We start from the raw sequence: 14,889 nt of genomic DNA on the forward strand, positions 1-14,889 counted from the left end.
GTCGGGAAGAGACCCTGCTCCCCATCACTATGCCACACCGTTTAAAAAAAAGTCATTTTTGCTGCAGCAGGTTCCATACATGCTACAGAGAGACCACTTAAAGGGGACCCCCCCCCCAGGCACTATATTTAAAGGGATTTTCAATTTTTATTGTTCAAGGGGTCTCAGGGTTGTCGGGAAGAGGCCTTTGTCCCCCATCACCATGGGGACAGGGTACTTTGGGGTGGGAGGGGCCGATTACAATTTAAATGTAATTTGTTTTCCTTTATAAATGTCAGTTTTGCTGCAGCAGGTTCCATACAGGCTGCAGATGCTCCACTTTACAGGCAGACTAAGGGGACCCCCCAGGCACTATATTTAAAGGGATTTTTCATTTTTATTGTTCCACTTTAAGCATTATTAAAATCACTGCTCCTGTAAAAACTTTATTTAAAAAAAATGTTTTGCCATTTATATATGTCCCCCAGGGCAGTACCCCGATATTTGCAAAGTCTACCCCTTGGTGAACGGGCGCTCTGCCCCCCTTGGTGGACGGGTGCTCTGCCCCCTCCTTGGTGGATGGGCACTCTGCCCCCCTTGGTGGACGGACGCTCTGCCCTCCTTGGTGGATGGGCGCTCTGCCTCCCTTGGTGGATGGGCGCTTTGCCCCCCCCTTTTGGTGGACGGGCGCTCTGCCCTCCTTGGTGGATGGGCGCTCTGCCCCCCTTGGTGAATGGGCGCTTTGCCCCCCCCTTGGTGGACGGTGCTCTGCCCCCCTTGGTGGACGGGCGCTCTGCCCCCCTTGGTGGATGGTGGACCCGGGCGCTCTGCCCCCCTTGGTGGATGGTGGACCCAGGCGCTCTGCCCCCCCCATGGTGGACGGGCGCTCTGCCCCCCTTGGTGGACGGACGCTCTGCCCCCCATGGTGGACGGACGCTCTGCCCCCCTTGGTAGACCCGGGCGCTCTGCCCCCCTTGGTGGACGGGCGCTCTGCCCCCCTTGGTGGATGGTGGACCCGGGCGCTCTGCCCCCCCCATGGTGGACGGGCGCTCTGCCCCCCTTGGTGGACGGACGCTCTGCCCCCCATGGTGGACGGACGCTCTGCCCCCCTTGGTAGACCCGGGCGCTCTGCCCCCCTTGGTGGACGGGCGCTCTGCCCCCCTTGGTGGATGGTGGACCCGGGCGCTCTGCCCCCCCCATGGTGGACGGGCGCTCTGCCCCCCTTGGTGGACGGACGCTCTGCCCCCCATGGTGGACGGACGCTCTGCCCCCCTTGGTAGACCCGGGCGCTCTGCCCCCTTGGTGGACGGGCGCTCTGCCCCCCTTGGTGGATGGTGGACCCGGGCGCTCTGCCCCCCCCATGGTGGACGGGCGCTCTGCCCCCCTTGGTGGACGGACGCTCTGCCCCCCATGGTGGACGGACGCTCTGCCCCCCTTGGTAGACCCGGACGCTCTGCCCCCCTTGGTGGACGGGCGCTCTGCCCCCCATGGTGGATGGGTGGACCCGGGCGCTCTGCCCCCCCATGGTGGACGGACGCTCTGCCCCCCTTGGTGGACCCGGGCGCTCTGCCCCCCTTGGTGGATGGACGCTCTGCCCCCCATGGTGGACGGGCGGCCCCGGGCGCTCTGCCCCCCATGGTGGACGGGCGGCCCCGGCACGCTCTGGCGGGCGTACAATAGTCGTGTTCTCTGTATCACGATGGAGTCACATGACACTCAGACAAATTGTTCTTTCTGTTGCTCAGCACTTCCAATATTTTCTTTGGCGCCCCAGAGAGTCGCTGGACGCCGAGCGCCGCACAGAAGGAATTGCATTTTTCTCCAACACGTGCGATTCTCTGCAGCTGTAAAAAAAGGAAAAAAAAGTAGAAAAAGAGAAAGAAGTAGAAAGTTTTTTTTTTGCCTTCCTTTCCTAAATCTTTTGTAATTGCAGAAATGAGTCTCCGATCCCAAATGTCTGCCGATCGGAATTATTTTCTTTAGGATCCTGGGGGGGGGGGGGGCTGGGGGGGGAACATAAACTGACTTTATCAGACACATATGGTCCTGAGCTTCTCAAGTTACAGCCAAGTCCCTGCTGACTTTTTTTCTCATACTGGTGGAGCTGCTGAGTCTGAGAGAGACAGAGGAGATTCGCACTCCAGGAGGAAACATCCCGCAACTCTCAGGTCAGTGATAGAGAAAGATTCTCCTCTTCCCATCCAATGGGGGGAGAGAGAGAGAGAGACAGAGGGGCGACTTCTTATCATTGTCCTTTATGTGCCTGTGATGGGAAGAATTCTGGATCCTGCCAGTGGGAGATGAGGAGAAGGATGAGGAGGATGAGGATGATGATGAGGATGATAATGATGAGGATGATGAGGATATTCATGAGGAGGAGGAGGATAAGGATAGTCATGAGGATGAGGAGGATGATGATGATGATGAGGATAATGATGATGAGGATAATGATGATGAGGATAATGATGAGGATAATGATGAGGATGATGATGATGAGGATGAGGATGATGATAAGGATGATGAGGATGATGATGAGGATGATGATGAAGATGATGATATAGATGATGATGATGAGGAGGAGGATGATGATGATGAGTATGATGAGGATGATGATGATGAGGATGATGATGAGGATGATGATGATGATGATGATGGTGATGGTGAGGATGATGATGATGAGGATGAGGATGATGATGATGATGAGGATGATGATGATGAGGATGATGATGATGATGAGGATGATGATGAGGATAATGAGGATGATGATGATGATGAGGATAATGATGATGATGATGAGGATGAGGATGATGAGGATAATGATGATGAGGATAATGATGATGAGGATAATGATGATGAGGATAATGATGATGATGAAGAGGATGATGAGGATGATGAGGATGAGGATGATAATACTGATGAGGATAATGATGATGAGGATGATGAGGATGATGATATGATGATGAGGATGATGAGGATGATGATGATGATGATGATGAGGATGAGGATGATGATAATGAGGATAATGATGATGAAGATAATGATGATGAGGATAATGATGATGAGGATGAGGATGATGATGAAGATAATGATGATGATGAGGATGATGAGTATGATGATGAGGATGATGAGGATGATGATGAGGATGATGATGAGGATGAGGATGATGATGAGGATGATGATGAGGATGATGATGAGGATGATGATGAGGATGATGATTGAACTTTTTAATTGTTTTGGAGATTATTGGTTGAAGTTTATATTGTTGTTTTTAGATATTTGTTTTGTGAAGAGGAAAAAAGAAGTGAAAAGTCACTTTATGTTATTTTTATTATCAGGGGGTGACACCGGAATGTTTCCTTTTTATAACATTTCTATAAAATAAGAATGAGATCCGATCTCATGAGAGCGCGGTGCGGGAAACCCTCATTCCACACACATTTCCCGCACCGCGTTCAGAACACACTGCAGTTGGAATCTCTTAGGCTGCATTCACACCTGAGCGTAGCCTTTTGCGGCGTTTTTTACCGCGATTTTTTTACAGGTCTAGGGTCACCAATGTAAAACGCCCAAATTTGAGCGACAAAAAAGGGTCCGGAACTTGTTTGGGCTTCAGGCGTTCGGTGAACCATCTCCATAGAGAATAATGTATTTTTTCCTCTCTAGCGTTTTGGGGCGTCGCGCTTCAGGCGACAAAACGCTCAGGTGTGAATGCAGCCTCAGAACTTAATGACCCCCCGATTGCAGGTCAGAAATGCAGCGACTTTCCTGCATCGGAATGCGTCCCGTCGCAGGGAGGTGCTATAAGTGGTGGATGGATTATTATTGCTGCAATCTGAGGCCATTCAAAATGAACTGCGTGTCAATCGCACGGGAACACCAACGCATTTCTGTGCCGATCCTCGTGGGAACCGGAATTTACATTTGTGTTGGGAGTTTAAAGTCTTCTACATGATACATGAATAGATTTCTACGCAGATACATTGGTACATGGATATATAGATACATTGTTACATCAATTCAATGATATATGAATAAACCGATACATGGATGCAATGATACATTAATACATGGATACATTGATAGGAAGATACATGGATACATTGATAGACAGATACATGGATACATTGATAGGCAGATACATGGATACATTGATGATAGGAAGATACATGGATACATTGATGATAGGAAGATACATGGATACATTGATAGGCAGATACATGGATACATTGATGATAGGAAGATACATGGATACATTGATAGGCAGATACATGGATACATTGATAGGAAGATACATGGATACATTGATAGGAAGATACATGGATACATTGATGATAGGCAGATACATGGATACATTGATAGGAAGATACATGGATACATTGATGATAGGCAGATACATGGATACATTGATAGGCAGATACATGGATACATTGATAGGCAGATACATGGATACATTGATAGGCAGATATATGGATACATTGATAGGAAGATACATGGATACATTGATAGGCAGATACATGGATACATTGATAGGCAGATACATGGATACATTGATGATAGGCAGATACATGGATACATTGATAGGAAGATACATGGATACATTGATAGGCAGATACATGGATACATTGATAGGAAGATACATGGATACATTGATAGGCAGATACATGGATACATTGATAGGAAGATACATGGATACATTGATAGGAAGATACATGGATACATTGATAGGCAGATACATGGATACATTGATGATAGGCAGATACATGGATACATTGATAGGAAGATACATGGATACATTGATAGGAAGATACATGGATACATTGATAGGCAGATACATTGATAGGAAGATACATGGATACATTGATAGGAAGATACATGGATACATTGATGATAGGCAGATACATGGATACATTGATAGGAAGATACATGGATACATTGATAGGCAGATACATGGATACATTGATAGGCAGATACATGGATACATTGATAGGCAGATACATGGATACATTGATAGGCAGATACATGGATACATTGATAGGCAGATACATGGATACATTGATAGGAAGATACATGGATACATTGATAGGAAGATACATGGATACATTGATAGGCAGATACATGGATACATTGATAGGCAGATACATTGATAGGCAGATACATGGATACATTGATAGGAAGATACATGGATACATTGATAGGAAGATATATTGATAGACAGATACATGAATACATTGATAGGAAGATACATGGATACATTGATAGGCAGATACATGGATACATTGATAGAAAGATACATTGATAGGCAGATACATGCATACATTGATAGGCGGATACATGGATACATTGATAGGCAGATACATGGATACATTGATAGGCAGATACATGGATACATTGATGATAGGAAGATACATGGATACATTGATAGGCAGATACATGGATACATTGATGATAGGAAGATACATGGATACATTGATAGGCAGATACATGGATACATTGATAGGCGGATACATGGATACATTGATAGGCAGATACATGGATACATTGATGATAGGAAGATACATGGATACATTGATAGGCAGATACATGGATACATTGATAGGCGGATACATGGATACATTGATAGGCAGATACATGGATACATTGATAGGCAGATACATGGATACATTGATAGGCAGATACATGGATACATTGATGATAGGAAGATACATGGATACATTGATAGGCAGATACATGGATACATTGATAGGAAGATACATGGATACATTGATAGGAAGATACATGGATACATTGATAGGCAGATACATGGATACATTGATAGGAAGATACATGGATACATTGATAGGCAGATACATGGATACATTGATAGGCAGATACATTGATATGAAGATACATGGATACATTGATAGGAAGATACATGGATACATTGATAGGAAGATACATGGATACATTGATAGGAAGATACATGGATACATTGATAGGAAGATACATGGATACATGGATACATTGATAGGAAGATACATTGATGATGGGAAGATACGTGGATACATTGATAGGAAGATACATTGATGATGGGAAGATACATGGATACATTGATAGGAAGATACATGGATACATTGATAGGAAGATACATGGATACATTGATAGGAAGATACATTGATGATGGGAAGATACATGGATACATTGATAGGAAGATACATGGATACATTGATAGGAAGATACATGGATACATTGATGATAGGCAGATACATGGATACATTGATAGGAAGATACATGGATACATTGATAGGAAGATACATTGATGATGGGAAGATACATGGATACATTGATAGGAAGATACATGGATACATTGATAGGAAGATACATGGATACATTGATGATAGGCAGATACATGGATACATTGATAGGAAGATACATGGATACATTGATAGGAAGATACATTGATAGGAAGATACATGGATACATTGATAGGAAGATACATGGATACATTGATGATAGGAAGATACATGGATACATTGATAGGAAGATACATGGATACATTGATAGGAAGATACATTGATGATGGGAAGATACATGGATACATTGATAGGAAGATACATTGATAGGAAGATACATTGATGATGGGAAGATACATGGATACATTGATAGGAAGATACATGGATACATTGATAGGCAGATACATGGATACATTGATAGGCAGATACATGGATACATTGATAGGCAGATACATGGATACATTGATAGGAAGATACATGGATACATTGATAGGAAGATACATGGATACATTGATAGGAAGATACATGGATACATTGATAGGAAGATACATGGATACATTGATAGGCAGATACATGGATACATTGATAGGAAGATACATGGATACATTGATAGGCAGATACATGGATACATTGATGATGGGAAGATACATGGATACATTGATAGGCAGATACATGGATACATTGATAGGAAGATACATGGATACATTGATAGGCAGATACATGGATACATTGATAGGCAGATACATGGATACATTGATAGGCAGATACATGGATACATTGATGATGGGAAGATACATGGATACATTGATAGGAAGATACATGGATACATTGATAGGCAGATACATGGATACATTGATAGGCAGATACATGGATACATTGATAGGCAGATACATGGATACATTGATAGGCAGATACATGGATACATTGGTACATAAATAATTGATACATGAATAGATTGATACAGTGTTTCTCAACTCCAGTCCTCAAGGTGCCCCAACAGGTCATGTTTTTCAGAATTTCCCTCATATTAAACGTCTGTGGTAATTTGGCAGTGAAATTACAGTCTGATCCATAAAAAAAAAGACATAAATAGTCCGCTATTCATCCTGAGCTCCTGCAGCTGAACTGATGGGGTTTAGGAAACTCCCATTTAATTGATGGACGCCATGGCCCATGGGGATACTGCGTATGAGCCCAAAGGTATGTAAAGATTCCACTCTCTGCCCTGGGGCCCCCTGCTGAACTGATAGGGCCCAGGCCCCATACAGGAGGGCTGGCTCTAACCCCAAGCGGCCCCCACCCTTTTGCGGCCCTTTATACTGTATATAAATATATAAATTGGGCGTGCTAGGTCTACAAAACATCCGGGGCTAGAGCCCATAGCAGCGAAGTAAAGAAGAAAGTCATAAGCTTGGTCGGACATACACGTGTATATTATTTATATATATATTATTCTTACCTCAGGGTTCCCAGAGAGCCCCCCCATTACATCAGGGTCTCCAGAGAGGCCCCTGCCTTACATCAGGGTCCTCAGAGAGCCCCCCATTACATCAGAGTCCTTTAGAGAGCCTCCCCTTACAGAGTCCCCATAAAGCCACCGCCATCTGAGAGACTCGAGGCTAGGGGCCCAAAATTCGGGGCTATAGCCCCAAATGCCTCCCCCTAGCGACGCCACTGAATATAGATAAGTTACATCCAACGGCACTAACTCTCTTCTCCTAGCAGTCTGGCGATGGCGCACATACACATCAGCTAGAGAGAAGTAGGACGCTATAAGATGGTTTAGCTCTCCGGTTTCTACCAAACACTAACATATCATTTTTGGGTGAACTAAAACTTTGTATGCGGAGGAGTAATTTTGTTCTTTTATTTCGATCACTTCAAAGCTGCTTCATCTTGGTGCCTTTCTTTATTCTCCATAGGCATTTTCTGCTTCCGGACAGTCACCATTGTGCTGATGGTCATACCAGTTCAGCATGGCTTCCAAGATATCTAGAATCGGCCAAATGGGACATCTGACCACCGCTGTCCTTCTTCTCTTGTATGTGGGCTTATCCCTGGCTCAACAAGACTGCACAGGCGTCGTGTGTGAGCCCCCGGTGAACTGCAATGAAGAAGTGCTCGAGGAGGGTTCTTGTTGCCCGAAATGCGCGCAGTTCGGATGCACCTGCGAGGGCTACCAGTTTTACGACTGCGTGAATGTTGGCTTCAAAGACGGCAAAGTGCCCGAAGGAGAGTCCTACTTTGTCGATTTCGGAAGCACAGAGTGTTCCTGCCCACCCGGCGGCGGTAGGATTAGCTGCGACTTTATCCCTTGCCCCGAGCTGCCCCCAAATTGCATTGACGTCATTCAGCCAGCAGATGCTTGTATTCAGTGTGGGCGAATCGGGTGCATTCATGGAGGAGAAAAGTACGAGGCCGGCCACACCTTTCACATGTCGGAGTGCAAGGTTTGCCACTGTCCCAATACCGGAGGAGAACTCATGTGCTACACTCTTCCCCAATGCATCTCAGATGGCGACAACAGCACCCAACCCATGGACATGACTGAAAGCGACCCCGAGAGACAATATGACTACCCCTACAGTCATGAACAAGAGGAGCCCATCAACAGAGAGGTCATGGAAAGGAACAACAACTACAAAAGGAACGCCCTGCAAGTTCGCTCCATGGCGGATTATGGCGACAATATTGATGAACTTAATGTTGAACCTTCACCTACACCCACTTTACCCCCCATGTTGGTGGAGCTGACAACGGTGAATGAGCTCCATCTCTCCACCCAACCTGAAAGAACCACCCTCAACGTCCAGACTACCCAGATAACCAGCACTCCGGCACCAAGCACACCCAAGGCCACCACTGCGAAAGTCTTACCCGAGACCACGGCTCGGCCAACCCAGAAGGAGCTTCAAGAGCCGACAAGCCCAACTCCGACAACCGTAGGACATCCAACAACGCCAAGCATGGCCCCGACTTTGGTGAAGACTACCGCAAAAGGAGAGACTCTGAAAACAGATCCACAAATAAACATCACCGGGGACCTGAGTCCATCGGAAAATAAAACTGATTCCCCCAAAGAGGAGGAAGAAGGAACCGTGCTCCCCGAAACCGAGAAACCAACAACGGCGTCTGTCCTTCTCAGCCCGAGTCCCTCCATGGGGCCACAAGTCCTGCTTCCCAAATTGCTGAGCGAAGACGGGGCTCCAAAAGACGTTTTCAATCATTCGAGAGCACACGACGGTAAGATGATTTTTTTGTTTCATTTATTAAAAAAAATGTTTTAAAACAGAATTTAAACAAGAAATGTGAACCCACCCATGACCCATCCATGACCCATCCATGACCCATCCATGACCGTCCTTCATGTATCAACACCATGGGGTGCTTCTCTATCACACCTCTCCTGTCCTACCAGGACAGCACCCCATGCATATAGATTTTTGCCTACAGCTCCTCTACAGGTAAAACCTGGTACTGCACATAAAATACTCTTGTAGGGACACTAATAGACCCCACAAGCAGTTCCGGATTTATAAGGGGGCAACATATATACACTATATTACCAAAAGTATTGGGACGCCGGCCTTTACACAAACACACAAACTTTAATGGCATTCCAGTCTTAGTCCTTAGGGTTCAATATTGAGTTGGCCCCGCCCTTTGCAGCTATAACAGCTTCAACTCTTCTGGGAAGGCCGTCCACGAGGTTTAGGAGGGTGTCTATGGGAATGTTTGACCATCCCCACCCTCTGCGATGCCACCATCTCCCTCTGCGGTGTAACTAACACCCCCTGCCTCCAATCTCCCCCCCGCCTCCAATCTCTCCCAGGCCCCCTGCCTCCATCCCCCTCTGCGGTGCCACCAACTCCCCCTGCCTCCAATCTCCCCCAGGCCCCCTGCTTCCAATCACCCCCTGCCTCCATCCCCCTCTGCGGTGCCACCAACAACCCCTGTCTCCATCCCCCACCCTCTGCGGTGCCACCATCCCCCTCTGCGGTGCCACCAACACCCCCTGCCTCCAATCACCCCTGCCACTAACACCCCCTGCCTCCAATCTCCCCCTGCCTCCATCCCCCTCTGCGGTGCCACCGCAGCCACCATCACCCCCTGCCTCCAATCACCCCTTGCCTCCAATCTCCATGCGCAGTTCCAAGCCGAACCGATCTTGGGTATTTTTACTGGCACATTCCCCGCCACCACGGACATTTACGAACGGGGGGGGAAAAAGTGCCAGTTTTTACGAACTGTCCGTAAAAATACGGACGGTTGGCAACACTGACTAAGACTAGGGTCAAGTAACGGCAGGTGTCCCAATACTTTTGACAATATAGTGTATATTGGTAGAATATGTCATCATATAAAAATGTCTTTCAAGTGATCTCTGTAGTAAGGATGCCCGTGTGGCCCTCAGTGAGAAGACGTCACACTTTCCCTTATCACATCGGGTGACACGTTCACTCCGGGAAAAAAATGTAAATTTAGTTTTATTTTCTTCTTTCTGGAATTTGTGTTGAGAATTTTTCTTTCCCATCTGACAGATAAGAGCCTCCTTATCTCCAGCAGATAATGACCCCCCCCTGTGGGCACCCAGCAGCCCCCATGCTTTGTACTCCGTCCCGTTATCACAGGAAGGAAGCCTCGTCCCTGGAATGTCACACAATGTCTGAACACGTTACATTTCTGTCCTTGGATACAATGGGGCAGATCCACATACATACGCTGCACCCGGCGCAGATGTCAGATACGCTACGCCGCTGTAACTTACTTTGACTTGGTTTGAATCCTCAACGAATTTGCACCGTAAGTTACGGCGGCATAGTGTATCTCTCACGGCGTAAGGGCGCGGAATTCAAATTGGGCGGGTAGGGGGCGTGTTTTATTTAAATGAAGCGCGTCCCCGCGCCAAACGAACTGCGCATGCCCCATCCGTCAAAAACTCCCAGGGTGCATTGCTCCAAATGACGTCTCAAGGACGTCATTGTTTTCGACGTGAACGTAAATGGCGTCCAGCCCCATTCATGGACGACTTACGCATACGACGTAAAATTTTCAAAATTATACGCGGGAACGACGGCCATACTTAACATTGAGTACGCCACCAGATAGCAGCTTTAACTATTCGCCGGAAAAAGCCGAACGGAAACGACGTAAAAAAATGCGGCGGCCACTCGTACGTTCGTGGATCGTCGGAAATAGCTAATTTGCATACTCGATGCGGATTACGACAGGAACGCCACCCAGCGGACGCCGAAAAATTGCATCTAAGATCCGAAGGCGTACGAAGACGTACGCCTGTCGGATCTAACTCAGATGCCGTCGTATCTTGTTTTGAGGATTCAAAACAAAGATACGACGCAGGAATTTTGAAATTACGCCGGCGTACTCTCTTTGTGGATCTACCCCAATGTGTCACGTTATCTGTCAGTCCGGGGGACAACAAACCATTCCAGATTCTTTTCAATTAAAAATAAAAGTAAAATGTAAAAGCCCACAAATTCCGTCCCACAAACTCCGTCCCACAAATTCCGTCCCACAAATTCCGTCCCACAAATTCCGTCCCACAAACTCCGTCCCACAAACTCCGTCCCACAAACTCCGTCCCACAAACTCCGTCCCACAAATTCCGTCCCACAAATTCCGTCCCACAAATTCCGTCCCACAAATTCCGTCCCACAAACTCCGTCCCACAAACTCCGTCCCACAAACTCCGTCCCACAAATTCCGTCCCACAAACTCCGTCCCACAAATTCCGTCCCACAAACTCCGTCCCACAAATTCCGTCCCACAAATTCCGTCCCACAAATACCTGGAATAAGACAAATCTTATCACAATTGGCCCCCAGTTGGCACAAAATAGTTTTCCCGCCAGGATCCATTCCTATTTCTGGAGAAAAAAGGAAATTCTGAAAGATATTTTGAAGATTTCGGGTCCCGATCACACGTATGAGACGCAGGAACGTGCGCGATACTAAAAACGCATTTCTGCAATGCATGCAAACAGGTTATCTTCTGGTAGGCATCGGGGGGCGGCCCGCCCATTAGGGGAGCAGTGGCGCTGCTCCCTCTATCATGCCACCCCCCCTATATGTAGAATGGATAGAATCTATTCGTAGCCACCCCCCTATTCAGACATCCAGCCCCTTTTAGGACGCCGGGCACATGAATTACAGCGGGGGGGGGGGGGGTTTGAAGCACCAGATTAGAGCCACAGGCTTCAAATTTGTGTGGGCTCGTGGCGCAGAGCATTGCGCTCGGAGTCCCCCCAGGTGTGTTAGAAAAGCAAATGAATATTTGCTTTTCTAACACTGAACCGCCTCTCCACCAGTCTGGAAGCGCGGGTCTAATACCCGTCTCCTGATTGGCTAAAGGCACAGGCGACCTCACTTGTGTGGTGGACGGAGGAATCCTCCCCATTGCATTATTATATTCGAAAGAGAGAACTTAGGCCCCACATAGGACACAGTAGCCCGAAGTGAAACCGGCTCCCTGTAAGTTGGATGCACCACATAGGACACAAGAGCTGTAAAGGACACCCTCTCTGAAGCCCGGGGAGAACATCTAAAACAATCAATGGGGCTTCTGGAAGACGTGATAACTGCAGTCAGTGGGCCGAATTCAGAAAGAGATACGCTGTCGTCGTCGACGAGTTCTGCCGGTCGGATCTATGCGCCCGATTCATAGAATCAGGTTACGCACAGATCTCCCAAAGATCCGACAGGTGTAATTGACTTACACCGTCTGATCTTAGGCTTCAATCTCACGGTGGCTGCTTCCGTTTCTATACGCGAGGAATATGCAAATGAGGAGTTACGCCGATTCAGAAACGAACGACCGCCCGGCGCTTTTTTTTACACCATTTGCGTTCGGCATTTTCCGGCGTATAGTTACCCCTGCTATATAAGGGGTAGCTAATGTTAAGTATGGACGTCGTTCCGGCGCCGAGTTTTGAAATTTTACGTTGTTTGCGTAAGTCGTTCGCGAATACGGCTGGATGTCATTTATGTTCACGTCGAAAGCAATGGCGTCCTTGCGACATCATTTAGAGCAATGCACACTGGGAGATTTTACGGGCGGCGAATGCGCCGTTCAAGTAAAATGTCAAAAACGCGGGGTCAAGGGAAATTTAAATAAAACACGCCCCCTACATCCCCATTTGAATTACGCGGCCTTACGCCGCAACACATATGCTACACCGCTCTAACTAAGGGCGCAAGTTCTTTCTGAATAAAGAACTCGCGGCCAAAGTTAGAGCGGCGTAACGTATCTCAGATAGGTTACGCCGGGCGGACAGATACGCCGATGTATCTGAATCCAGCCCAGTGTGCCTACTGCATTGCTCTTCAATGAGAATTTGGAGACGCACAGTGGGGAGGGTAAGAGGAGAAAATTACAGAGTAGCGCAGTTTTCCACCAAGCACCAGAGACAGAAGCAGATGGGACAGAAACAGGTGAGTTCTTCCTTAAAGTATCTACCGCCGGTGATCCCTTTCTTCTGGGGTGTTAAACGCCAAAAAGCCAAGCGGAAGACCAACTTCTAGGGCAAGGGTAGGTTTTTTTTCCAATTCCTGCAGTTGGCCTTTAAAGATAATGGGGTAGATTCAGAGAGCAATTACGCCGGCGTATCCATAGATACGCCGCGTAATTGCTAAGCTGCGCCGGCGTATCTACTTTCTGTATTCAGAAAGCTCGATACGCCGACATTAGCCTAAGATACGACTGGCATAAGTCTCTTATGCCGTCATATCTTAGGGTGCATTCTTACGCTGGCCGCTAGGGGCGCTTCCGTTGTTGTCGATTAGATTATGCAAATTTCCTAGATACGCCGATTCACAAACGTACGTGCGCCCGGCGGTAGCTTTTTACGTCGTTTGCGTAAAGGCTTTTTCTGCGCAAGGTTGCTCCTGCTATTAGGAGGCGCACGCAATGTTGAGTATGGACGTCGTTCCCGCTTCGAAATTTGAATTTTTTACGTCGTTTGCGTAAGTCGTTCGCGAATAGGGCTGGACGTAATTTATGTTCACTTTGAAATCAATACGTTGTTGCGCCGTACTTGAAAGCAATGCACACTGGGATATGTACACGGACGGCGCATGCGCCGTCCTTACAAAACGTCAATCACGTGAGGTCATCATACTTTTACATAAAACACGCCCCCCCTTCCACATTTGAATTACGCGGGCTTACGCCGGCCCCATTTACGCTACGCCGCCGCAACTTACGGAGCAAGTGCTTTGTGAATACTGCACTTGCTCCTGTAGGTTACGGCGGCGTAGCATAAATACGATACGCTGTGCCGCCGGATCATTGCGCGCCCCTTCCTGAATCTACCCCAAAGATGACAACTGAAATTTTTTAGAACAAAGCCAGTGATGAAGTTTCTCCAAGTTTTAGAATTTCTGTTGCTGGGACTTTCTCTTAGAACAGTAGTGATGTTTGATGTGGGGTCTGTTTTGGCCCCCCGTTGCCGTACATCTCCTCCCCCCAGCATGGAATGATAATATAACAGTAACAATGATGGGGTGGCCTCCCCCCCCTCCCCTCCCCCCCTCATATTTGTGTCTACCTTTTACTGACACCGAGAACGCTCCCAAGTTCCCCGCATCGTTGGACGGCTCAGGAATCTTTAAAGAATCTTCCT

At 47.1% G+C, this 14,889-nt stretch overlaps 1 protein-coding gene across 1 annotated transcript in view; it reads left to right on the forward strand.

Annotated features, from left to right (window-relative positions):
- Positions 1-2,052: 2,052 nt before the first annotated feature.
- FBLN2 (fibulin 2) overlaps positions 2,053-14,889 on the forward strand; it is a gene marked incomplete at its 3' end in the record, with an annotated part of 49,529 nt that continues 36,692 nt past the window's right edge. Inside the window, 2 exon segments of the mRNA XM_040358667.1 lie at positions 2,053-2,147; positions 8,171-9,491. Coding sequence (XP_040214601.1) covers positions 8,225-9,491 — 1,267 coding nt within the window.

The sequence above is a fragment of the Rana temporaria genome, chromosome 7 (genome assembly GCF_905171775.1).
Source record: "Rana temporaria chromosome 7, aRanTem1.1, whole genome shotgun sequence".
NCBI classification, from domain to species: domain Eukaryota; kingdom Metazoa; phylum Chordata; class Amphibia; order Anura; family Ranidae; genus Rana; species Rana temporaria.